Source organism: Talaromyces proteolyticus, assembly GCF_021365285.1.
Source record: "Talaromyces proteolyticus strain PMI_201 chromosome Unknown BGW36scaffold_7, whole genome shotgun sequence".
NCBI lineage: Eukaryota > Fungi > Ascomycota > Eurotiomycetes > Eurotiales > Trichocomaceae > Talaromyces > Talaromyces proteolyticus.
In genome coordinates, this window is record NW_025764283.1 from 1821913 (window position 1) to 1844901 (window position 22989).

Genomic DNA, 22989 nt, shown 5'->3' on the forward strand with positions numbered 1-22989 from the left:
GACGTATGAACCAATTAGTAATCTCAAATTCAACGATTCTATCTTCTACTGTCTGTACATCACAAATTTGAAAGAATCCTATTAAGCAGCCCCGTGTAGCATTTTCTGCGTCAACATATGATGCTCTCTTAGAAGCAAAAGGAGAGAAAATGTAGCATGCAGTAACCGGTGAATAAAGCATGGTGGTATTTATATGACAAATATGTGCGACACTAACGCGAGCAGCACGGTGCTGCTTCATACTCGGCCCAACTCACAGAACGCTCATGGACCGATCACTGAGTGAGGCCTGAGCGGACTGAGAGACTAAAGAAGGTTAGTGAGCGCTCAGTGAACATCTAGTGAGCACTGTGGTGGCTTCACTAAGCGCCCTAACATGCCCATTAAGTGTGTGGAGCTTGCGTATATGATAATAATTCTTAGGATCATTGGATAGCTTATTTTCTACTAACCATTCTAAAATAAGCGGCTGTATTCGGACTTTTCCGTTGAGAGTGACATTCTGGCTCCCTTGAATATTAGGATAAACAATGAAACATGATAGATGTATATCATTGATGTTAATCAATGATGATTTTTCATTGTAACTCAAGTTCTGAACTAGTTCTTCTAATTAAACCGACTGGCTTTGGTAGGGTTATAAGGTTTAGTAAGTTTGCTTCCTTAATTAATCCTTGCTATGAAAACAGGCTGTGATCCCGTTATGCAGTCTAGTTCTATTTCCAAGTATCCCCTTTGTAGTTGGGACAATGGTTAGGGTGAAAATGCAGGTTCATGAGTAGCGTTTCACCACTCTGGGCATTTTATCACATAAAGACTGGTGTATAACTTTTAAGAAAACATCCTAAAATAGGAAACTTTATAGCAACGTTGGGCAAAACTGTGTAATAGTGGCACAACGGCTTCTTGGGCCCAGCTGTTTCCCGTATTGACCCCTATCCTTGATCCTGATTTTCTACCCACTCTATTACGTTATATTGCTCCAAATATGTGATGGTCTCGCACTCCACTCTCAAGGCTCCAAACCCACCTCTGCGAACAATTCCTTGAGCACTCCAGTAATGTGAGATCCATATAACCTCTCTACCACATCGAATGCGTCTAGTTTGACCGTCTCTGGCCAGCTTTTATGTCGATCCTGAGCTCGGACAAGTTGCTGCTTTCCCTCTGGGTCCAATCTTTGACAAAAGCGCAATACAGAGGGTTCGGGAGATGGGTCATCCAGATAGAGATTCGAGCCTATCTCATTGCTGTTGATAAATATACGCCGACAAAGATACACTTCGAGTAGATGGGGGGCAGCCACAGATGGTGGCAGCGACGCCCTCAGCTTTTTCAAGAATTTCTGACTCCGCGAGTAGATCCGTCGCTCGAATGCATCGTCGATGCTAATTAGTAATTTTCTTTTTGCATCGCCCTTTTCTTTGGCGTTAATCTGAGACTGCTCCAAAGCCGGCCTCAAGACTTGGTACACGTAGAACAGATAGCTCAACCCTCGGAAGTCCGTCACTTTCTCGTTCACAGGGACTAGTGCGTAAAAGTCAGCCCATGTACGGTCTTCCGTATGGAGAATTTGCAGTATATCATCCACGCTTGGGAAGGTGTTGTTGGCCAAAGAGTCACAAATCAGCTGGTATACCAGGTTCGCTAAAGGCGAGACCTGGACATCTAGTTTTCGATGGTGAGGAGTCACGCCCTGCCGCCGGGATAGCTCATGGTCAAGAAGGCGGCAGAACACTCGGGAAAGCTGGTGGTGGCGCTTCTCGACGGCGTGCATCCAATGAAGTGCCTCGAGGAAGCTGCACCGCCCGTCGCGGAGACGCTCCTCGAGGGAGTGGTAGTAGTGGAAGCTGGGGATGTCGAGGCGGATGTTTAGTGGTATTTGCTGATATAGATTATTTGTGGATAGGGCTGCAGCTAGATCGGCAATGACGGGGACTGCGCGAGAGAGATATTCAACCTCGTACAAGGTGATTTTGCTTAGGAGTCTGGACACGTCGAGCCGTTGTCCCCGTGGTATACTTGATTGGATGATCCTTGATGTCCAGAGGCACATACCAGAGATAAGGGTAATCTCTTGAACGAGGTCCATGGGCTGCGTTGGTCCTTCAGCTCCCGGAATAATCTGCGCCAGTGGGGTCGAGAAATGCAGGTAGTGGGTGGCTGTGAAATGATTTCCTTCGGGCTTAATGGGCTGGTGATGGAAATGAGTCTTTTCAAACCAGGTAATGCCCTCGGTTAGGCGGGCGTGCCCTTCGCAGGGTGGTCCCCCGACCAATCCGCTACCCATCACTCTTAACGGGGCCAGATGAGTAGATCTCCCATGATTAATGAGGCTGGCGACCTTGACAGCGACCTTGTGGCCCTTGACGAATGCCTTAGAATACTTGGCCGCTTCGTCAGCATCGTCGCTGTTACCGTGCTCGGCCCCCGTATGAGGGAGATGGTAGTATCCTTGAATCGCAGACGAGGTCTTTTGAGTGCTGTGCTCAATATTATGAAAGACAATGGCGGCTAGGGATCCCGCTGAGTGCTGGAGGTCAGCAAGTGCAATATCGTCTCCCATGGTACGTAATTATGATCTTCAGTCTTCTGAACGTCTTTCTGATATCAACATTGTTGGAGGAAGACTAGATATGGTTTGCAGTCTATGTGATGTAATTTTACCTTCGACTGTGAGACAATAGGCACCTATACATGCTAAGACTTGTGGCAGAATACATTGCCAAGGCTGATTGATATGCGGTACACTTATTTTCATGGCACATGCGTGAAACTCCGTTTTCATTGGTGCTGACCTCGACTGGAGTTGATGCTCTCCAAGGCAGGGTTTCAACCAGTACGTACCGTGTCAGTACCTTACCAGTACATTAGTGGTGGTGCTAGCAGTACCGTACTAGTACGTACTATAAACTAGACAGTGGGGAATAGTACTGTAAGGGTTCACGGTAGGTGCAGTCTCAATGCATCGAGGAATGCGTTGATGTTGTTCACTAGTGTCAGTGGTCATTTTCAACTGAGACGGGGTGGCTGACTGAAAATTTCGCTGAATTCTGATTCCGCCTACACAAACCTGCAGGTAATGCGGTCAAGACCCGCATTTTCCTGGCAGGTCCAAGGCTAAGCACGCATGTATTACTGTTTCTAGAAAGACGTTCGGGTTGTGCCCCTCTGAACATTTCAGATCTTGAAGGTCGACCTATCCTGCGACCTACGCACAGTCTTGACCACGAATAGCCTCAATCTCAGCATACAAAGAAGATTATTTTGATAATGGGCGAACTGGTCCCTGCATCAGTTCAACATGGTAGTCCTAGTATCCCCCTCGCTGGCTCTTACACCCAGCCACTCGGAGCTCCTCAACCGCCAAACGAGCCTCATGTAGGTTACTCCAAAATCGATTGCTATGCTCTCTCGTACTGACAAATTTCAGGCTATAAGTGTCTCCTTGCCCACCTGGGAAGCTGTGACTGCCGTAATGGCAGGCGCAGACTGGGCTATTAGCCAACTACAAACCAGCTATCCTAGGTTGTACCTTGGCCCTATCATTTCTCACTACGCTAGCAAAAGGTGTTGATATCTGACAGCCCTATTATAGATTCGATGTTCATAATCGTGTGAAAGAATTGCATGACGCCGTTCTGGCTAGATTTAAGCACCCGACGCAGACGGTGTGCCGAGCGTTTCCATCCTCTGAAGCCGCCGAGCGTTTTATTTCAAGATTAAAAAGAGCAGATCCTTCATTTCCTGTGCATACGGCTCGGTTCCATCTGCCTTCTGACGCAGCTCCAGATATGGCAAAATGGGCAGCGTTCTCAGTCGTATTATTCCATGAAAGCCTTGAAGGCGTGGCGTACGAGTTCTGGGAATGGTTTGGGGACGGCATCTCCAGCAGACATGCGGAGTTCTGTTTATATCAATTCCTCTTCCTAAATTCTGAATCAGATCAGTCTGAATATTGGACCGTGGGCCCAGAATCCCATAATTTGAGTGCGATGACCCTTTCAGAGTGGATTGACAATGCTACATCATACAAGACAGCTATCAAGTCGAGGCTTATCAGCTCAGCAAGGTCAGCGGATCCAGCCATAAAACCCATTGGGAATGGCGATGTTTTCCTCTGTGCAACTGGAATGGCTGCAATCAGCGTCATTGCCCGCACGCTCGCTCGGACATCGGAGGACTCTGGAGCTGTGGTGTACGGGTGAGTGGCAGTCAATGAATCAAGTTGCGCTAGGTATCATGTTGACAAGATGATAAGATGGCCGTACTCTGGTACTCCCCACTGCGTGCAAGGCTGTGGATTCAAGCGGTACATCATGTACGGTCACGGCTCGAAGGAGGATCTCGATTCGTTCGAGTCCTTGCTGGTTTCAGGGATCCGGTTCACAGTACTGTTCTGCGAGATTACGTCCAATCCTCAGTTGTCCACGCCGGATTTGCATCGTATCCGAGATCTTGCCAACCGATTTGGCTTCGTCGTCGTGTGTGATGATACAATCGGCACGTCCGTCAATGTAGATATCTTGCCATATGTCGATGTCATCATCACCAGCTTGACCAAGATCTTCAGCGGTGCAGGCAATGTCATGGGAGGGAGGTATGTATTCCAATTGTCTAGCACTCACAACTCATTCCTATTGGTACTGAACTCTGCAGTATCATGACCAACCCCAACTCCAAGCACTACAGCACTCTCACCGCCCTTCTAAGCACAGCCTACGAGGATCTTTACTTCCCTCTCGACGCAAAGACAATTGCGCACAACTCGTCCGACTTCGCAGCCCGCGTCCACAAATGCAACGAGACCGCTCTGCAGATTGCCAATTTCCTCGAGTCCCACCCAGCAGTCAAATCTGTCAACTATCCCACCATGGTCCCCACCGCGCCCCTGTACGAGCGGTATCGCCGCCCCGAGGGCGGCTACGGATTCCTCCTCAGTGTCATCTTCCACGAGCCCGAGAGCGCCATGCTTTTCTACGACAAATTGGATGTGTGGAAAGGGCCCACTGTCGGGACGAATTTCTCGATTTCCATTCCGTATTCGGCACTGGCGCATGCGAAAGAGCAGGATTGGGCGGCGTCGCATGCAGTCCCGAAGCATATTGTGCGTCTGAGCATTGGATTGGAGGATTATAGAGACTTGTCTGAGCGCGTGAGCCGGGCATTACGAGAGGTAGAAATGAGAGAGAAGATGAGTTAGACCTGTAGTATTGGAGTGGGCCTACTCTGGGAGTACGGAAAACCTAATTGTGTAACTATCCAGTATGTTACATTACACTCAGTACTAGAGTCGTAAGGTAAATTTGAGTGTGTATTTTCCATCACTCCAGTACCGTATTAAATCACACCACAACCGCACACTTGCACATCATTCCTCGAATGTAATGACGTGTCCATCTGCGACTATTTCAGCTAAGTTCACAAGAGGTACGCCGTACTGTCACACTATTAGGTGCATATCATCTCACAAGTGGATCCACGAAACGATTGTATGTAATGTGGAGATGACTGGCCCTCAATGAGGTAACCCAATGGATGAGCACCCTTTAAGCCATCGCGATTATCGAAACTGCGGCCTGCTTGCTTACCATGCCTACTAGTTGTGATTATACGCAAGTGTCGCGACTTTCAGTAAACTAGTCAAAACATCAATGTAGGCGGTCCTAGGCCATATACCATCAAGATGACCAAGAAAGAGTCTGCAGTGGATGTATTGATTATAGGGGCGGTAAGCTGTTCTCATAGATGCGATTTTATAACGATACTCATGCAATTTAGGGCCCGGCAGGGTAAGCTTTTCTGTAGAAATCTCTTCAGGGGAACATAGAAGCCATGACAGATCAAAACTGATGTCACCAGCCTAATAGCCGCCTTGTGGATGGCAAAATGTGGCATCACTACTCGCCTTGTCGAGCAACGGCCGTATAAGCTTCGGGTTGGTGGTGCAGACGGGTAAGTATATGCTCGACTATCACAGGACACAGCTCAATCCGAGGCATAGGATTCATCCGCGCTCAATGGAGATGTTCGAGAGTTTTGACCTCGATCAGGAGATCACGCAGCTATGGGAACCCATCACGGGGTGGGCGCTTTGGTGTCGAAGCACTGAGGGAAGTTTTGCCAGATCCGGCCGGATGGATAATCCCACACCAGTGCGCTGCAGGTGAGTTTAATATTCAAACTGGTCGCGCGGATATCTCATGATGCGTACAGATGGGGTCCGGGGCTTCTACAACAGGGCATAGTTGAACGGATGATCAAACAGCGTATCTTAGAGCAACCTTTTGTTCGCATCGAGTATGAAACTGCGCCTATCTCCTTTGTTATCAAGGAAGATGCGCTAGGTGATCCGGACAGCCATCCCTGTGTGCTTACTTTACGCCATGATGACAGTTCCGGGGTATCAGAGGAATTTGTCCATGCGAAATATGTCATCGGGGCCGACGGAGCACGCTCGTGGATCAGGAAGCAATTGGGATTCAAAATGGAGGGGACCCGGACTCAATCCGTCTGGGCAGTAACGGATCTTCTAGTTGTTTCCGACTTTCCGGAGTACGTTGATAGCAAATCTAGATGAAGATATCTTTACAGGAGACCGCTGATGTACATTCCAGCATCCGGTTATGCACTACAATCAATAGCTACGGCGAAGGAGGACTCTTCTTCCTCCGGCGAGAGCGCGGCCTGACCCGATTCTATGTTCAGCTGAATCGTGCCGATCAGGAGGAGTTCCCTGCTACTTTAATTACGCAAGAACTCATCATTGAAAGACTACAGAGACTATTAAGGCCTTATACAGTGAGTGACTTCCGAGTAAGCTGCCTAAAATACACTAATCATTATGGTTGTAGTTGACTGTCAAGGGTTGTGAATGGTGAGTTACAAGTCGATAAATCAGCCGAATTCTGCTAACCTCCAAATTATTTAGGTGGTCAAGCTATACAGTAGCCCACTATCTCAGTGATGGGATGACCAAGTACGATCGCGTCTTCCTTGTCGGCGATGCTGTGCACAACCACTCACCCTTGGTTGGTCTCGGCATGAACATCAGCATGCAGTATGCCACTCTCTAATATAATGGCTGCAGCTTCCATACTGATGTTACAACTAGAGACTCATACAACCTTGGATGGAAACTTGCTGGAGTGCTTAAAAAAGAATTGAACCCCAGTATCTTATCAACCTACGAGACAGAGCGGCACCCCGTTGCAGCAGAGCTGATTGAGACGGATCGCTTTCATTTACAGCTCTTTGATACGGTCACCGCGACAGGCTCGGAACCGGCCTGGATGCAGGAGCGTGAGGAGGCTATGCAGCCTTCCATGCAAGGGTTCGCTGTCCACTACCAAGACCCGCTCCTTACCGCTGCTACGGATAAAAAACGGAGCCCTGACGCCATGATAGTCCCGGGCAAGCGGTTCCCACAGCTGAACGTGGCGAATCATGCCACGGGGAAAATCTATTCGATACAGTCACTTCTCAAAAGCGAAGGAAGGTTTCACGTCGTTATTTTTGCAGGAGACCTCTCCCAACCACAGGAGCTGAATAGGTTCAATACCTTTGGCACTTTGCTAAAGCAAATCGAGGAACAGATAGTAGGAGGATTCAATGTGATTGCCGTACACCAGGCCTGCAAGACAGCGATCGAGCTTGCCAGCTTGGCGGACATTTTCTTCCCTGTTGGTGAGACAACGGGATGGGACTACAACAGGGTCTATTGCGACATGGAGACAAGCTATGAGGAGGCTGGGATCAGCGAACGTGGAGTGGTGGTGCTGGTTCGCCCAGACCAGTATGTGGGATGGAGTGGAGAGCTGGAGGATACTCAGGAACTGACACGCTATTTACGGCCGATTTTTGCGACGGAAACGCACGGATAGCCCTCTCAAATTTGCGTCGAGCTGGGCAAGAAAATACTGGAGTTTTACCCGCGCGTATTGTTTCAATGAAATTACAAGCCCAAAATACATACTAACGCAGGGCCAGTAAAATATCGAAACTTCCTTTTATAATTGAGAATTGAGAGAAGCTGTGGATACCCACGCAAGGATACAATAATACAGCTTGATGTTGGAATGCAGGGCGAGCGCAGATCTTACTCCAACTACGTAAAAACCTGATCACGGACATCTGGTGGGCCAACTCTGAAGTATTAGCTAGATCATCACTGAGGTCCAATGGAGAGGCGTGTATTCATAATTACCGCTAAACAGACAGCGCTGCCAAGAGGATAATATAGAACAAACAGACTCATGCTCAGCTGTGTACGTGAAATTGTATGTATCTGTGTTCATGTTTGAAATAATACTCAATCATTAGTTTATTGATTTGTTCAGTACAGCCATCACCCTAACCTCAGCAGAAACACATCCTAGCTGCTGTCGAACTCAACAGATCGCCCCGACCAGATAATGTACGAGAGTATCATTCCCTTCCCTGCTGAATCGGCCAGCACAGTCGACAAGTACTGCTGCTCCCATTCCACAAGCCTCCCGTCTCTCTTCGCCGATCACGCAGCATGGACCGTCGACAAATTCGAGACCTCGTATATGATGTGCTGTCAGCTCCAGGCACAAATGTGTGTCTTCATTGCAAGCGACCGCCGCGCTAGACGTGTGCTGGAGATCGGAACTTTCACAGGATACAGCGCGCTAGCATGGAAGGAGGGGATGAAGGCAGTAGGCGGGGAGGTATGGACATGTGATGTTGGTCCGCGGGCGATTGCAGCAAGCAAAGAAGCGTTCGCAAAGTATGATCCAGAGGGAAAGATTCATCTGGTCGAGGGACCTGCACTACAGACGTTAGTGAGCCGTGCAATTCAGAAAGATGCAGCTAATTGGTATTGTGTAGGTTACAAGAAATCAACGCTCAGCCATTTGATATCATCTACATCGACGCCCGGAAGGCCGAGTATATCAATTACGTGGAGACTATTCTTGAGAGAAATCTTCTGGCGGAGAATGGGATAATCCTTGCGGATGATAGTAAGAATCGCCGTCGGATCAGTATTCTGTCCAGGTCAGGGAGTTAATGGATATGGCAGCGATCCATCTCGGGCTAGTGGCAGACAGATCTCCTACAAACCCGCATTCGGCCCGGGAGGACATCGAATATAGCCTTCAGCATGCAGACAATGTGCACAAGTTCAATGAATGGGCAGCCAAGGTATACACTTTCTCAATTGTCTTAAGAGAGCCATGAACCTGTGCTAACTGATATCTAGCATCCTCGGCTCGAAGTTCTCTTGCTTCCCATCTTCAACGGGTTGACTTTGATCAAAATCAAGTCGTAATACTAATGGTTCGCCTGAATCTGAGAATATAGTAAAACCTAGTATTAAGGTACCAAATACCATATTCAACTTAGATTCATATACAAAATCCCTTATTGCCTCATTTTTAGGTAATTCCTTATAACTTTAGTTACCCCTTCGCCTTACAAAGTCTATTAAAACAAGGTCATTTTTATTGGAGATATTCACTTTGGAATAAAAATTCAAGAACTCAAAAATCTATTGATAGATATTAACATATTTATTACACTAACGTAAAATTTAGAATAAAAAATCCTTATATTAAGGAACTCCGATACCTTGTAAACTTGATCCCTTAGTCCTAGGTGTTACGTCATAGCCTAACATCCTGTGCCGAGTTGTTTCTTGTTGTCTCCGCACTAGGTGGCTTAGCTGAAGGAGAACTGGGATTCCAGCAAGGATCTTGCATATTACGTAACACATTTGTTTATGATGTATTTGCTTAATTGCAAAAAGAAAAGTCTTTCAAATACGCCTAATCTCCGCCGTGTTACCTGAATACGAAAGTAACTTTGGTGATGAAATTATCAATCGAACTACCATAGCGTAGGTATCTGAATATCTTGAAAGTCGTTACGAAAACAGGAAAGGGGACCCTATTTTACACGTTCTCGTATTACATTACTTTCAAAGACCATCGTGAGCTCTGTTCTAGAGCTTGTAAGAAGACGTGAGTGAGCAATACTACTTCGAGGAAAGCGTGAGATATTTTGATTACCATACCAAATGACTGAAAAATTACGCATGGCTGTATAGCATGTATTCGTATTCAGTTCCGCGGGAGATATTAGGCAGGGTTTTGTTGATCCAATACACTCCACAAATGCAGTCTCTCGATTTCCACCAGAGATCCATTACTTTCAAGCCAAGCCAGCGATGACTTCGATGAAAATGCACTGTATTTTTGGCCATGTCATGTCTACTCTGTAAGAAGGAACATATCATCCATGTGAAAGCGCAATTAATTTCGTTCTTCTTGGTTCACCATTGAGCACTCCGTTAGACCACATCTACTGTGAACAATGACCTCAAGTTCTAAAATGCAACAAATTTCGTTAGAGGCGACGAAAAGCATTACGGACCCAATCTCGACAATTGACACAGCTCACAGTGACCGAAATGCGGAGCGCGATGCATACGACACCGCGATTCTGCGCTTCATCAGTGACATGAATCTGTCCTCGATGTACGCAGAGAAGGTATCACCGTACCCCATTCTGATGCCAAGAAGCTTCCTCGAAGACATCGAAAAATTTCAAGATATTTTGTTTATTGCTGTATCAAATATCCTGGATCGCTGGTGGGAAGACAGCGAAGCCGACTTTCCTCGTCGCATGCCATTGGAACCTCACGAGGAGAGCGTATTAAAGGTGAGGACCTCTAGGACCTCCTATGTTCACTATATACCGCAAATCTTACAATAAGCGATGTTTAGTGGGTGCATGAGAGGTCAAAACAGGGCCTGATGCAGCATTACAATGAGCGCCCGCTACACTGGAGGCCAGATATACTCCTCCCAGAAGCCGGCCATTCAAACGCCAACCTACCTTTCAAGATTTGCGAGATCAACGCCCGTTCCCCCTTCAACTCAATGATCAAGAGCATCTGTATGTTTAAAGCAGTAGCCTCGAGCAATACAGCCCTCCCTGATGGGTTAGAACCCGCTTCGAGCGCAGATAGGATGGTGGATAGGCTGGTCTCGCTGTTCAAACCGGACTTCCCTCTACACGTTATCTGGCATGAAGGCATTACTGACCCCATCGATGCATTCAGTTCCTTCTACAAAAAGCGAACAGGCAATATACCGCGCGTAGTCCATATGACAGACTTGCGTCTTGTGCCGGATTCCTCATCCCCAACGGGTCACATTCTGTGTTGCGTTGCCGCCGCATCCGCAGACGTTCAGGGAATAGTATCCGGGACAGGGGAACCTCTGGAACGAATTTACCAAGTCGGACTCCAGATGTCCCACCGGGATTACAGCAGCCTCTCTTTGGAAATGCTGCAGCAGCTCGCGATGGACGGAATCTGCGACCTACGCAACATCTTCCTGGTCAGCGATAAACGCATGCTCGGCATAATCATGCAAGAGCTGGACTCTCTCGTGCACAAGCACAACGTCCTCACCCCTGACCAGGCGGAGATTCTCCGACAGGGTATCGTACATACCATTTTGCCTGGCTCCGAGGATATCGTACAACTCTTACGACAGATTCGCGAGGGGTCCGTATCCAAGGATAGCTATCTTCTCAAACCTGCCCGTGGACACCGCGGGATGGGAATATTACTTGGAAAGGACTTGGGGCGAGAGGAGTTTGAGAGTCTCCTTCGGGGACTGGGGGACGCATTACTGCCTGCTGACAGGATATACGTTGTGCAGCCTTTTATTGAGCAAGCACTATTTGGTTTGAGGCTGTCTGATGATAGCGAGCCGCAACAATGCCGGATGACGGGTACATATCATGCCATTGGTGGCTGCTTTGCTGAGTTGGGAGTCTGGAGGGCCGATAGCGAAAGGATTTGCTCCCGATTCCACGGCGCGTTTAGTATTCCAGCAGTTGTTCCCCGTTAGCTCTTCTTGATAGACATGACTCTAGAACCGATCAAATGATACGCCGATATACAAATGTTACCTGCTTCATTTACAGCCAGGATGCGCCACCAAATTCAATTATACGTATATGGTCACTGCTCTCAGAAACTCGTGTAGGCAGAAGGTCTGAGTGGGCACTCTATATTTCACCAATAAAAAGTCCAATAGGCGAAACCACCTAATCTTGACCCCAAGCCATGCATATTAGTCACCAAAGAAATAATCACAAGTACCTGTTAGTTATGGCTTAAATGATATTTATTACAGGTTCCAGATGAGCACATACGGCCGCAGTACGTGGGAAACAGGGCTTCTCGGCCGATCAGCCATACTTGAGCCAAAGTTAATAGTTGTGTGGGTAACTACCAGCAAATCCCAGCTGTCGTGTGTTTTCAGTCTACTTTGATCCAATTAGTACTAGGTGCTACCTGACTATGCTGTCTTGTCCCTATTCGTCTCTCTTCACGCCTCCTCACCTGAAGCTGAGCCGAGTGCTGTCCACCCACGAACCTACGCCATCCCCGGTACCAATTACAATGGTCTTTACCCGTATCTCTTCCCACAGATGCTTTGTGGATCTAGCTGGGTCTCGTTCTCGACATGTATTGGTTCTGATCAATCCCTGAATTTTTAACTAGAATATCGTGCATGTGCAACCCACGTTGGTAATTATCTTTCTAGAGGAATGTTCCACAGTGTATTTTTCGAATCATTGACCTGTGCACGGAGATGCATGTACATATAAGACCGCTAGTTGTAAGGCCTCAAACGCCTGGTCTATAAGCACTCTCTATTGACTCACATATTTGTCCGCTCAATAACATTTTCTCTTTCTCACTGCCTTTCTTCCCACCATCAGAAAGCGTCGAACAATATGGGAAGTTCAGGCTCATTGTCCGAGTTAAAGCAGATCGCGGTGGCAGCATCCCGGGAAGGGAAGCTTGTGATCGCGGATGAAATAGATTGCGACAGAAAACGGCATGAAGAAGACCTGTTTACGTCTGCCTTCACTACGCCACACCCCCATGTTGGCACAGATTGGCGTGAGGCGGATCGTGTGTCCCCGTACCCTGTCTTAGTTCCAGAATATTTCATCGAGAACGCGAAGCAGCTGCAAGAGGCACTCGCAATCGCGGTGGCCAACATCGTGGAACGGTGGGCTGAGCCTGGTGGAGGGAATGATTCGCTTTCACAACGTATGCCACTGCAGCTTCACGAGGAGGCTCTTCTTCGTGTATGTGTTATAATTTCGAAGTACAGAAACTTTACGGACATCTGACACCTGATGTAACAGTGGATACACCAGAAGACAAAAGAAGGCATTATCCCACCTTATAAAGAGCGGATGGGGCACTGGCGGCCGGATATCCTGCTCTCAAATACAGAGCATGGAGATTTATCATTCCGCATCTGTGAAATCAACGCGCGATTTTTCCAAAACTCCCTTATGTATTCAGTGCAAGCTCTTACAGCTTGTTCCCGAATGCTTTCAGGCCACCCTGTGTTGCAGCCTACAGCTGACCCAGAAGATTTGCTTGATTGTCTTTGCGGTCTATTTGATCCGAGTTTGCCTCTCCACCTGTTGGTGGGTTGGGGTAAGCCGAAAGTGGCAGTGGCAGTCAGCAAACTCTTAACGGAGCGAGCGGGAGTCTCAGCAAGGGTCATCAGCCCCTCTGATCTCCGTCTTGTCCCAGATGATACGTCCCCTACTGGGTACAACCTGTACGCAGTCTGCGCAAAGTCCGATCTTGAAACAATTCCTAGTCAGGATTCCACGCGTGACGGCCTTGAGCCAGTTCGTCAGGTGGGACTGTACTTTTTCCAGGACGAATTCCGTCATCTAAGCGTGGAGATACTCCAGCACATAGCACTCCGCTCTGTAAATGATATTCGAACTATTCTCCTAGTAGCTGACAAGCGGATCCTAGGGATAGTGCTACAGGAGCTTGACGCCCTGGTCAATGACTATAAGGTACTCACCCCTGAACAAGCATGCATCTTGCGAGATGGAATTGTTCCCACTGTTCTTCCTGGTTCTCCTGAACTAAATGAATTGATCTCAAATGGTCACTCCAACCCAGACCTAAAGAACGATTACATTATCAAGCCATCTCGTGATGCGGAAAGTACTGGGATTCTGTTCGGAGACGAGCTTTTGGGCGTTGAATGGGACCGCCTACTCGCTGATATGCAGGATCCGCGACTTTATCCTCACCAATTTCAGTATATCATACAGCCTATTGTCCGTCAACCTGCGATCAATATTTCACACGAAGTCGACTTGACACACGGCGATATGAACATTGTCGGCCTCTATTATGCATTCAACGGCCGTTACAAGGCTCTCGGCGCGTGGAGGGCGACACATGGGCGACTCTCTTGTTACTCGAAGGGGGGATTCAGAATCCCCTCAGTGACCATGAAGTAGCTAGTTCTAGGTGTGCATATCTGAGTTTAGTTAAAAGGAAGACTACTTCTCACGAGACGCCAGGGCAGAATGAAGATGGTACACTGAAAGAAATGAGGGCTGGCGGTAACTCCAGAAAGAGGAAACGAGATCACACTATTCCAAGATCTGCCCCGATAAGGAAGTTTTGATGAGTAAGGGTAAAGGGACAGACGATGAGTACTGCTTGCTATTTATGTACTAAGCATAATATTTCAATGTTATTTCGACCTAGGTTGGGAGAATTCTAGGGTCGGTATGGTTATCTCGGCGCGGCGTAACATACGGTAACATACGTAATATATAGTAATATACGGTGAAATTTTCAACTGGTTTCTTGTAAATTACGCGACGTGTCGCGTATGTTTCTAGGTAGGACCACAATAAGAGAGTTTATTCATTCTCACCGCTAAACAGACTGGATTTTTGGCCACGTCGATGATGATCTAGACCAAAAAATGTCTCGATCTGCAAGGACGCGGTCCACTCGAAAGTTAATGGCTTTCATGCAGATCTCTCAGGGTCCACAAGACTGAGCAACAAATTGGGCGTCGGAATAACGGACCGTGCCGCCTTACGTCGGGGCCAGCCACGGTCCTGTCAACCAAATGACACATAGTGCGGAGTGCATAATGCCAGCTGAGCTCCGATTGACTCTGACTAGTGGAGAGGCGGGATCGAAACTTGGCATGAACAGGGGCTATTCTCTGGTTCCTGGCGGGTATCCGAACTATATGACGCGTCAACTATAACTACCTATTTACAGCGCTGACCAGTGGATCGCAGATCAGCAAACAATACTTGCTCGATTTGGAGGAATGGCTACGGAATTACTCGCGGAGCGCAGGAAAAGATCTTCGGTCCACATCTGATACACTAGCGTGTCTTAGGGTTATTTTTCAGCTGTCCACATTCCACATTCCGGGAGCTCGAAATGATTTGGTAAGTGGATAGCTCACTAGCTAGACCACAATACAAGTTCTGTAAATTTCAGTAACCTGAGCCCTTGTACGAAATATCAGGGGACGCGATTCCACTGAGTGATATGCACTAGGTCGACTATTTCAGAAATCGACCGGGCCATGTTTAACCTGCAAAGATTAATGGATTTCACTTGACCGGTGTAGGTTTTCTGTAGTTCCTAACAGGTTGCTCTATCTTTACCGTTTTCAAGCTCCACGGAGACTTGCTAATGGAGCTCCCTCTTCAGATCCCACATGGGTTTCAGAAATCCTTACCAGACCAACAAGATCATAGCACTGTGCTGTATCCGACCCTAAATCTGTCTAACGCGTGGATTAGTGTAGCGGGACTCCTTCCCATCACCTTACTAGGAGCATATGCATACAAAAATCTCGTCTTGGTAACATGGAGAAGCAAGCGTAAGCAGTTGAGTCTACTGTCCGAGTTCTACGCGGACCAAGATGGAGAGGCGACGGCCGAGTCCATCAAAAGGGTCTCAGCACGGAATATCCACCGACAGACGGGAGCATATATTGGACTCGCCGGTGCGGTTTCCATTGCGAAGATTGTACAGTCTCTGGTACTTCAACGACATGGTTTGCCCGTGGTAGACTTGTTGCAAGCTGTTATCTGGGTGAGTTATCATCTGTATTGGGCTATTCAAGACGATCCCCCTCCATATCGCATGGACAATTCTAACTAATAGACTCAAATCACCAGGCATTTCTCGCTCTTCAGTGTAGCGCTTTGTTTCTCCGGCTCCCAACTCCAGTGCATTATACAATTGCATTGCGAGCCGCGCTTAGTTTAGCAGTGACAGTCATCGTCCTCCTTACGCAGCTGTTTCATTTTTATAATCCAGATGAACCTGTGACACCGGAAAGTCTACTACTAATCGTGCTCCAAATTGCGCTGAGTCTCTGCGCTATTGTCTCGAATCTTCTAGTCCAGAGACGGCCAGATGTATTTCACAATGGGATGCCTGTGGATCGAGAATACTCGACATCCTACTTGGGATGGCTTAGCTTCAGCTGGATAGGACCATTGTTGAGAACGACGCGAACATGCACATTGCAGACTGGCGATTTACCCGAACTTTCCTACGGCTTGCGGGCTGAGAGTGCACTCTACACCTGCTTTCAGACGATGGGTGGTGGAGCTTCCGGGTATCTTAGGCTGTGGATGGAGATTCTACGGTCCGAGGTTGCTCTCCTGTCCTTGCAAGGAATCATTACGCTGAGCTCATCAATCCTAGGATTTGTGCCCCAGTTCGCCGTGATGAGGATTCTGGGTACACTGGAGAAGGCGAAAGAAGGCGAAAGAGACGAGGTCCGCTTGTACGCGTTCCTTGCGCTTCTCTGCACCTCGACTATGACAACGGCCATCCTGGATAGCTTGAAGAATTGGATCTCGTACGGCAAGCTTTCCATCCGCGTGCAACAACGGCTGACAGTAGCGGTCTTTGACAAGGCCGTTCGCCGGAAGGCCGGCGTGGCATGCGCATCCAATATAGACAGGACAAAGGGCGGTGTTGTCGACAGCCCGCTGAATCCTATCAACCTGGCCGCAGTCGATGCCAAGACCGTCGCAGACTTTGTCTGCACGACTTATCAGCTTTACGAGGCACCAGCAAAGCTGCTGGTGGCATCAGTCTTCTTGTGGACTCTCTTGGGGTGTGAAGGCCTGCTGGCCTGTGGCGTCGTGCTCATGCTCACTAGCTGTGGCAATTCGTACACGATCAAGAGATATACTCGGAGCCAGCGCAATTTGCACCGGTTCCGCGACCAGAGACTAACTCTCGTCACGGAGGTCGTGCGGGGCATCCAGCATGTCAAATTTGCCGCCGCTGAGGATCAGTGGGAGGCGAGAGTTGGCCAGCTACGGGGCGAGGAGATGCGTGCACAATTGTCCGCGTATCTGTGGCAGACATTCATGTACTCCGTGTACTTTTTGAGTCCGATTCTGCTCTCGGCAGCGGCTCTAGGGGTGACGGTGTTGCGTCGCCGTAACTTGACTGCGACCACTGCCTTCACGACGATTGTTGTTCTGAATTCCATCGAGATCTCGCTGAGTGTGCTGCCGGATATTTTCTCCACGAGCGCCGGTGCTTTTGTGAGTATGCAGCGTCTCAATCTCTTCTTCGCCGAGCCAGATCATGCATCACAAGTGATGCCATCCGAGCTGATCGAATTTCGGGACGCGACATTGGCATGGCCTTCGTCCACGCCGTTCCTCAGCGGCGTAAATCTCAAATTCCCCGGAGGTGCGTTGAGCGTCATCACCGGCGCCACAGGAGCCGGCAAGAGTCTCCTCCTGACTGCCATCCTTGGAGAAGCTGATCTACTCGCGGGCACAATCAGCGCGCCAACTCCGTCCCTTTCATGCTCCGCTGGAGGTGGGATAGCATACCTTCCACAAATCCCGTGGATTAAGCGAGGAACAATCAAAGATAACATTCTGTTTGGAACTCCCTTCAAATCGGACCGGTACGCGGAGGTTCTATTTGCCTGTGCCCTGGACAAGGATCTGGAGCGGTTACCAGCCGGAGATCTGGAAGGTATTGGGACTGACGGTGTGAATTTGAGCGGTGGTCAGAAATGGAGGGTGTGTCTTGCCCGGGCACTGTACAGCCCCGCGCGTACCTTAGTTCTGGACGATTTCTTCAGCGCCGTGGATGTGCATACCAGGACCCATCTGTATCGCCATGCCTTGATGGGAGAGCTAGCCCGAGGGAGGACCAGGATCCTGGTTACGCATCACGTCGACCTCTGCCTGTCCTCAGCGCAATATTTGGTGTCCGTAGGCAATGGCACTGCGGTTGCGACGTCGGTGGAGGATGCTCGACAGGAGCAAGTAGGCAGGGTACACTCTGTGGCAACCGTTGATGACAACGGGATAGAGGATAGTGAGCATGTGATAGAACATATTCAAACTCCTCGTAGGGATGACGAGGAAGATCCAGGCTCGAGCAGGGAGGCAATTCGGGCATACTTGACCCAAGGGGGTTCAGCATTTCTCTGGGCTCTAGTAATTGTGTCATTTATCGGATATAGCGGGCTCATGCTGGGTCGGGTGAGTAAAAATTCCTTTCCTTTGTGATCCATTCAAGACGGTGTTGCTGACCTAACACCACAGGGATGGTGCATCAAGCTCTGGACCAGTCAAGCAACGCCCTCGCATTCTTCTGATCATCTCCGGTATTACTTCGCCATCTACCTGGGACTATCCCTCATTACTGCCATGGTTGGGATAACACGCTGCTATCTCATCATCAATGTTGCCTTTCGGGCCGCTCAGCGCCTGTTCAATCAGATGCTCCATACAATCCTCCGCGCTCCGCTGCAATGGCACGCTGCCATCCCCTCCGGCCGCATTTTGGCTCGGTTCTCATCCGACATGACCGTCGTCGATTCACGACTAGCAAGAGACCTGCGCAACACTCTCGATCGTGTTGCGGACGTCGGCATGGCCCTTGCGGCAGGGTCTCTCGTGAACCCCCTAGTCCTGCTTGTCGCAGCTGCCCTCATTATCCTGTATCTCCGCTTCGCACGCACCTACCTGCGTGCAGCCCGCATGCTAAATCATCTAACGAGCGCCGCAAAGGGTCCCATCTACGGCCACTTGGATGCGTGTCTGGCCGGACTTCCTATCATCCGTGCCTGGGGTCAGGTTGATGCATACCGCCAGTCATTCCTGGAAAAGGTCGACAACCACAGCCGGGCGTACTGGTCTCAACGCCTCCTCAACCGCTGGCTCGGCTTCCGCATTAACATGATCGGGGCTGCATTCTCCGCCGCCTCCGCCGCGCTGATCATATCGCTGCGCCATGTCAATGCTGGGACCGCCGGGTTCGCGCTTAGTTTCACTATGCAGATATCCACGGCCATCGGGATGGTGGTCCGCTATTATGCCTTCCTCGAGCAGGATGTGAATAGCCTTGCGCGGGTACAGGAGTACGCACACCTCGAGAAGGAGCGGTACGAGGGCCACGATGCGCCTGCAGCCTGGCCCACTAGTGGTCGCATAGAAGTATCCGATCTTGTCGTGCGACATGGGCCGCATCTACCCCCTGTACTGCAGGGCATCAATTTCCGGGTGGAAGAAGGCCAGCGCGTGGCCGTGGTCGGGCGCACGGGTGCCGGCAAGTCCTCCCTTGTGCTGGCACTATTTCGGATCCTTGAAGCTGAGCAAGGCCAAATCTTTGTGGATGGCCTCGATATCTCACAGTTGAAGCTGCAGATGCTCCGCGGCCGGATTGCAGTTATCCCGCAGGACCCGGCCATCTTCCGTGGTACGATCCGGTCGAACCTGGACCCGTTCGATGAGCATGAGGATGACGTGCTCCTTCACGCGCTTGAGAGCGTTCGGTGGCCCCTTGACTCTTCAACCGGATTCGCCATCTGCTCGCCTCTAGATCGCGCGGTGGACGCCGGGGGTAGCAACATGTCGCAAGGCCAGCGCCAGCTGCTCTGTATCGCGCGGGAGATCATCCGGCGGCCCAAGATCTTGGTGCTGGACGAGGCGACATCGGCGGTGGACAAGCAGAGTGACCGACTGATCCAGCAGTGCGTCCGAACGGTTTTTGGAGGTGGCTCTACCACGTTGCTAGTCGTTGCGCATCGGCTGGGCACGGTGGCTGATTTTGATCAGGTCCTGGTGCTGGCTGCTGGGAGAGCAGTTGAGTTTGGGAGTCCGATGGAGTTAATGCAAAGGGAGAATGGTATCTTTCGAGAGATGGTGGAGCATGACCAAGAGAGAGTGGTATTAAAGGAAATCATTGCCAGGGGAAGACTAGAGAGTAATTCTTGTAGAGCATGACTTGTATATTATTCTATGATTGAGCATATGTATACTATTTTGAAGACTGGTGTATTATATTTCTCCAATACCCGACAATTGCCATTAATGTTTATATATTCTTACAATAGAATGTCCTGAACTGTGCATATTGAACTATGTTTACTGAGCCAACTCGATGACAGTCGACGACGGCGTTTCTCTGCAGCCCACTGCACAATAGGGAAGGCCAATCGAGTTTTCAGGACAGATCGCACAGTTACTCGATACCTTATACAGAGTAATTAGTTTACTTCTTAAGCTATGCATGACGACGTCATGAATCATTAATGATGAATTATTAACGGGAATGATGTCGGTAAAATACAATTGGCAGTTACAGCGCTACCACCGCTACAATACTCTAGTGTTTTGTTTCAGGTACTAGTAACATTTGCCGTACTTGCTGGAAGCCCATGATACACGTCTAATTAAATTATGATACCAAGAGGAATGCCCCACAGGACCATTTTGCTCGTAACTGTATTTCATGTCCAGTGAAGATCCTATCCATGTCCGTCATAGCTCAAATTATCGATTCTGATCGCGACCGGGGCTGATCGAGCTCCTCCTGTCTTCTCCGTAGGACAGAAGTGCATCGGTAAAGTATTCCACATAGTCATAAATACCCTCGGCAATAGTATGCAATATTCAATGGTCTTATATTAGTTCATCTAAACTTGACTTTGTATGCTCCCTTCTGACTAAATTTACGATGACACAGTTAAACCCAACTGGGGCCATTTCTGGCACTTTCCATACTCTGTCGATCCAAGGCCCTGGAATTCTTCTTGGAGTGTTATTTTTCTATCTTTTTTACAAGTACACAAGACGGATCTACTTCCACCAGTTGAGCGCCATTCCCGGCCCCCGTCTGGCGGCCGCCACTCATCTCTACGAAGCTTACTATAACATTCTGGGACAAGGATTGTCCAAGCGTGCCATTCAATTGCACAGAAGATACAGTTTGTATTGAACTTGCACATTGTAAACCTAGCTAAGCATATTAGACTCCCCCGTCATCCGTCTTGGAACCAATCGCGTCCATGTGGGTGATCCCAGTTACTACCATACGTACGGCATATCCTCCAACCCGTAAAAATAGCACATCAATTGATCAAAATCTTAGCATTTACAACTCAGGCACAAGCTATCACAAAGATCCGGGAGTCTACAAGTTACTCGGCATCGATGGATCGATCCTTACCATCACCGATCCGGAGGAGCACAAACAGTACCGCAGCATCGTCGGCTCTCTGTTCTCCAAGAAACCGGCCGATGACCTTGCCCCGATGATGGCGGGGTTGCTGAACAGATCGGCCAAATCAATGGCACGCCAGGGGAGAGAAGGCAAACACTCCGTCATCCAACGTGTCTATCGGTCAATCTCGGTAAGACAGTAGTATCACCCAAATCCCTGGCTAAACTGAAATGACGCTGACTAGCTCTGGATTCCCATAGGCAGATATGGTGTCATATTTGCTGTTTAATCGACCGCTGGGTTTGATCGACTCACCACACGATGCGGATCATTACCATTCGTTCATGCTGAGTATTGACAGATTTACTGCGATTACCTGGCCTAGTAATGCGGGATTCCTTCATGTGACTCGGTGATATGGCTGACTATAACCTAAAGGATTCTACTACCCGATTTTGAACTGGGTTATCGATTCCTTTCCTACCTTTGTGGTGGAGAGGCTCCAACCAGGCCTGAGAAACTTGCAGGAGGTGTGTTTTCGCAGTGTCCATGAGTCCATTACTCACTGACCCCTTTTCAGCTATTCAAAGGATGGCTAGACGAGAGCATCGCCGCCCATGATGCGGGAAAGCCCGTCGAAGGTCGCAGAACCTACTTGGACCTGATGACTGAAGCGAAACGCAAGACCGGCGAACCTCTCCGCCCGGACCAACTCTTCGATGATATCTTGAATTATCTCGTGGCCGGCATGGAGGCGACTAGCTACGTGCTCTCCTTCGGAACATATTTCCTGCTGAACAAGCCGCAGGCGAGAGCGAAGCTGGAGGCGGAGCTGCTGGAGGCCCGTCCCTTCATTCGAGATGAATTTGACCACCGCAAAATCATGGCGCTACCTTATTTGGTATGTCTCCTGAGCTGATTTCCCGTCAAAGTGTATCTAAGAATCTTCCAGACAGCAGTGGTAAAGGAGTGTCTGCGGTTGAGTAATACCGTGCCGGGGTTCCTACCCAGGGTCGTTCCAGAGGGTGGAGTGAACATTGGTGGTTACGACATTCCGGGTGGTGTAAGCAAGACATAGTCCCATCAATAAAGACCCGAAATCTGACATGGGGATCGAATAGACTCAAATATCAATGATCCATCCCGTCGTCGAACTGAACGAGGAGATTTTCCCGAATCCGCACGAATTCATACCCGAGCGCTGGCTAGGCGACAACAGCCAAGATCTAGAAAAGTGGGCTATTTCATTCAGCAAGGGGCGAAGGCAATGCATCGGCACCAAGTACTGTCTATCACGCAATCCATCGAAGATTTTAGCTAATCAAGACATTTAGTTTGGCGTATATGATGTTGTATGCGTCTATCGCCGTGTTTTTTTCGCGCCTTGAGATGGAGCTGTACGACACGACAGCAGCGGATATGGAGATTATTGACCAATTTGCACCAATCATCCAAGGCACAGTCAAGGTGAAAATCACCACGGATCGGTGGAGGGAATGAGGCGACGAATAAGGACGGGGTGGGAAATTGGCATTCCATGCACAGTACATATAGGTACAGAACCGAGACATTCGGTTTTGCAATTTACTAGTTGTCATTAACCTACTGTCCCGGCCGATCGTTTCCAGGACACA

At 49.0% G+C, this 22989-nt stretch overlaps 6 protein-coding genes across 6 annotated transcripts; 5 read left to right on the forward strand and 1 right to left on the reverse strand.

Annotated features, from left to right (window-relative positions):
* Positions 1-743: 743 nt before the first annotated feature.
* On the reverse strand, positions 744-2566 carry BGW36DRAFT_452200 (uncharacterized protein; the record flags this gene model as incomplete). The annotated part of the gene is made up of 1 exon (XM_046221839.1): positions 744-2566. One exon carries the CDS (start codon positions 2564-2566, stop codon positions 1013-1015), a length of 1554 nt encoding a protein of 517 aa, XP_046071472.1. The 3' UTR covers positions 744-1012.
* Positions 2567-3231: 665 nt separating this feature from the next.
* BGW36DRAFT_381189 (cystathionine beta-lyase) lies at positions 3232-5327 on the forward strand. The gene is made up of 5 exons (XM_046216405.1): positions 3232-3381; positions 3434-3528; positions 3599-4204; positions 4262-4600; positions 4660-5327. The coding sequence occupies exons 1-5, from the start codon at positions 3274-3276 to the stop codon at positions 5201-5203; spliced, it is 1692 nt and encodes a 563-aa protein (XP_046071473.1). The 5' UTR covers positions 3232-3273; the 3' UTR covers positions 5204-5327.
* Positions 5328-5599: 272 nt separating this feature from the next.
* BGW36DRAFT_188396 (FAD binding domain protein) lies at positions 5600-7929 on the forward strand. The gene is made up of 9 exons (XM_046209770.1): positions 5600-5731; positions 5782-5792; positions 5863-5955; positions 6005-6166; positions 6217-6555; positions 6618-6801; positions 6855-6877; positions 6932-7060; positions 7115-7929. The coding sequence occupies exons 1-9, from the start codon at positions 5687-5689 to the stop codon at positions 7881-7883; spliced, it is 1755 nt and encodes a 584-aa protein (XP_046071474.1). The 5' UTR covers positions 5600-5686; the 3' UTR covers positions 7884-7929.
* A 343-nt stretch (positions 7930-8272) lies between these two features.
* Positions 8273-9503, forward strand: BGW36DRAFT_381192 (O-methyltransferase). The gene is made up of 4 exons (XM_046216406.1): positions 8273-8803; positions 8854-8987; positions 9047-9168; positions 9227-9503. The coding sequence occupies exons 1-4, from the start codon at positions 8415-8417 to the stop codon at positions 9293-9295; spliced, it is 714 nt and encodes a 237-aa protein (XP_046071475.1). The 5' UTR covers positions 8273-8414; the 3' UTR covers positions 9296-9503.
* Positions 9504-10338: 835 nt separating this feature from the next.
* On the forward strand, positions 10339-11888 carry BGW36DRAFT_428545 (uncharacterized protein; the record flags this gene model as incomplete). The annotated part of the gene is made up of 2 exons (XM_046220564.1): positions 10339-10686; positions 10752-11888. 2 exons carry the CDS (start codon positions 10339-10341, stop codon positions 11886-11888), a joined length of 1485 nt encoding a protein of 494 aa, XP_046071476.1.
* An 895-nt stretch (positions 11889-12783) lies between these two features.
* Positions 12784-22855, forward strand: BGW36DRAFT_428546 (uncharacterized protein; the record flags this gene model as incomplete). Its single annotated transcript, XM_046220565.1, has 15 exons — positions 12784-13143; positions 13204-14322; positions 15142-15297; positions 15566-15952; positions 16039-18390; positions 18454-20079; positions 20879-21119; positions 21165-21228; positions 21284-21545; positions 21616-21739; positions 21794-21885; positions 21936-22256; positions 22308-22418; positions 22477-22637; positions 22690-22855. 15 exons carry the CDS (start codon positions 12784-12786, stop codon positions 22853-22855), a joined length of 7542 nt encoding a protein of 2513 aa, XP_046071477.1.
* Between the last annotated feature and the right edge of the window lie 134 nt (positions 22856-22989).

Coding starts and splice junctions, on each gene's coding strand:
- BGW36DRAFT_381192 (XM_046216406.1), top strand. CDS start 8,415: ATGTACGAGAGTATCATTCCCTTCCCTGCTGAATCGGCCAGCACAGTC. Junction 8,804..8,853: donor GAGGGACCTGCACTACAGAC/GTTAGTGAGCCG, acceptor GGTATTGTGTAG/GTTACAAGAAATCAACGCTC. Junction 9,169..9,226: donor TCAATGAATGGGCAGCCAAG/GTATACACTTTC, acceptor ACTGATATCTAG/CATCCTCGGCTCGAAGTTCT.
- BGW36DRAFT_381189 (XM_046216405.1), top strand. CDS start 3,274: ATGGGCGAACTGGTCCCTGCATCAGTTCAACATGGTAGTCCTAGTATC. Junction 3,529..3,598: donor CTACAAACCAGCTATCCTAG/GTTGTACCTTGG, acceptor GCCCTATTATAG/ATTCGATGTTCATAATCGTG. Junction 4,205..4,261: donor TCTGGAGCTGTGGTGTACGG/GTGAGTGGCAGT, acceptor CAAGATGATAAG/ATGGCCGTACTCTGGTACTC.
- BGW36DRAFT_188396 (XM_046209770.1), top strand. CDS start 5,687: ATGACCAAGAAAGAGTCTGCAGTGGATGTATTGATTATAGGGGCG. Junction 5,956..6,004: donor CGGGTTGGTGGTGCAGACGG/GTAAGTATATGC, acceptor TCCGAGGCATAG/GATTCATCCGCGCTCAATGG. Junction 7,061..7,114: donor GGCATGAACATCAGCATGCA/GTATGCCACTCT, acceptor TGTTACAACTAG/AGACTCATACAACCTTGGAT.